This window comes from Condylura cristata, unplaced genomic scaffold (assembly GCF_000260355.1).
Source record: "Condylura cristata isolate star-nosed mole 26May11 unplaced genomic scaffold, ConCri1.0 scaffold00137, whole genome shotgun sequence".
Taxonomy (NCBI): Eukaryota; Metazoa; Chordata; class Mammalia; order Eulipotyphla; family Talpidae; genus Condylura; species Condylura cristata.
Genome location: NW_004567238.1, coordinates 9,332 through 10,576, shown reverse-complemented (window position 1 = coordinate 10,576; position 1,245 = coordinate 9,332). Strand labels below are relative to the sequence as shown.

Here is a 1,245-nt window from a genome sequence, read left to right as displayed (position 1 = left end):
GCGCCCGCCCCCAGAGCCCCTCGGTGGGCCCCGCGGCTGGCCGGCTGATCCGGGGGCGCCCCGTGCAGGTCCTCAAATCCCTCAACAAGACCTACCAGAACCTGAAGAGGCGGCCGGTGGCCGTGGACCTGGACCCCAAGGCCGTCACCTGCGACGAGCTCTTCGGCATCATCAACCCGGCGACCAGGGAGTGGAAAGACGGTACCTGGCGGCCCCCCGCGGCGCCCAGGCCCAGCTGAGGCGCAGGGCACGGACAGGCCGGCTCCCCGCCCGGGCCTGGGCATCGGGGGGCGGGCGAGACCTGGGGGCGGGAGGGGGTGCCCTGTCCCAGGGCCTCTGCTGTCTCTGAAGTCGGGGTCTGGCCCCCTCCAGGACAGAGGGCAGGCGCAGGCAGCGGGTGTCTGCCCCGGTAGCTGCAGAGCACCCCTGGTCTCTGGGGGCGCCGCTCACAGCCTGCTCACCCGGGCCCCCGCACCTGCCGCCTCCCCTGACGGCTTTTCACAGGCCTGTTTTCCACCATCATGAGGGACCTGGCCAACCTCACCCACGACGGCCCCAAGTGGATCGTCCTGGACGGGGACATAGACCCCATGTGGATCGAATCCCTCAACACCGTCATGGATGACAACAAGGTTCGAGGGGCCGCTGGGTTCCAGCCCTCACCCCCCAAACCTCCATCAGGGGCCGTGGGGGGCAGGAGGGCTCCCCCAGGAGACCCGGCCCCACCATGGGCTCCCCTCGGGCTCCCTGCGCTCCGCCTCGGGTACAGACGGGAGAGCCTCCCCGTCCGGGCCGCGCAGGGCAAAGGGCAGTGGGGTCCGTGGGTTTACGCAGCAGCCCGAGAGCTCCGCTCTGAGCGCCCCGGGATTCCCGGGGGCGAGGGCATCTGACACGACACTCAGCTCCTCCCCGTCCGTCCCGGGGCCGCCATCCTCGGGGCGCAGGCGCGGAGCGGGCACGGGTGGCCGAGAGACGCCAGGGGGCAGCTGGAGCGGCGTGGGGGGCCCCCACTCGGGCACGCTCGTCAGGACCATGGCCCTGGCCGCTGGCCCGGGCGCCCCCCAGGTCCTCACCCTGGCCAGCAATGAGCGGATTCCCCTGAACCGCACCATGAGGCTGGTGTTCGAGATCAGCCACCTGAGGACGGCCACCCCGGCCACCGTGTCCCGAGCCGGCATCCTCTACATCAACCCCGCGGACCTGGGGTGGAACCCGTGAGTGGGCGGGCGGGCGCCGGCCCTGGGC

General features: G+C 72.4%; 1 protein-coding gene across 1 annotated transcript in view; it reads left to right on the top strand.

Annotated features, from left to right (window-relative positions):
• Nucleotides 1–1,218, top strand: part of LOC101621548 (dynein heavy chain 17, axonemal-like) — a 15,386-nt gene extending 14,168 nt beyond the window's left edge. The window contains exons 11-13 of the mRNA XM_012734941.1: nucleotides 15–201; nucleotides 505–632; nucleotides 682–1,218. Coding sequence (XP_012590395.1) covers nucleotides 15–201; nucleotides 505–632; nucleotides 682–1,218 — 852 coding nt within the window. The remainder of the gene's footprint in view (nucleotides 1–14; nucleotides 202–504; nucleotides 633–681) is intronic.
• The last annotated feature ends 27 nt before the right edge of the window (nucleotides 1,219–1,245 follow it).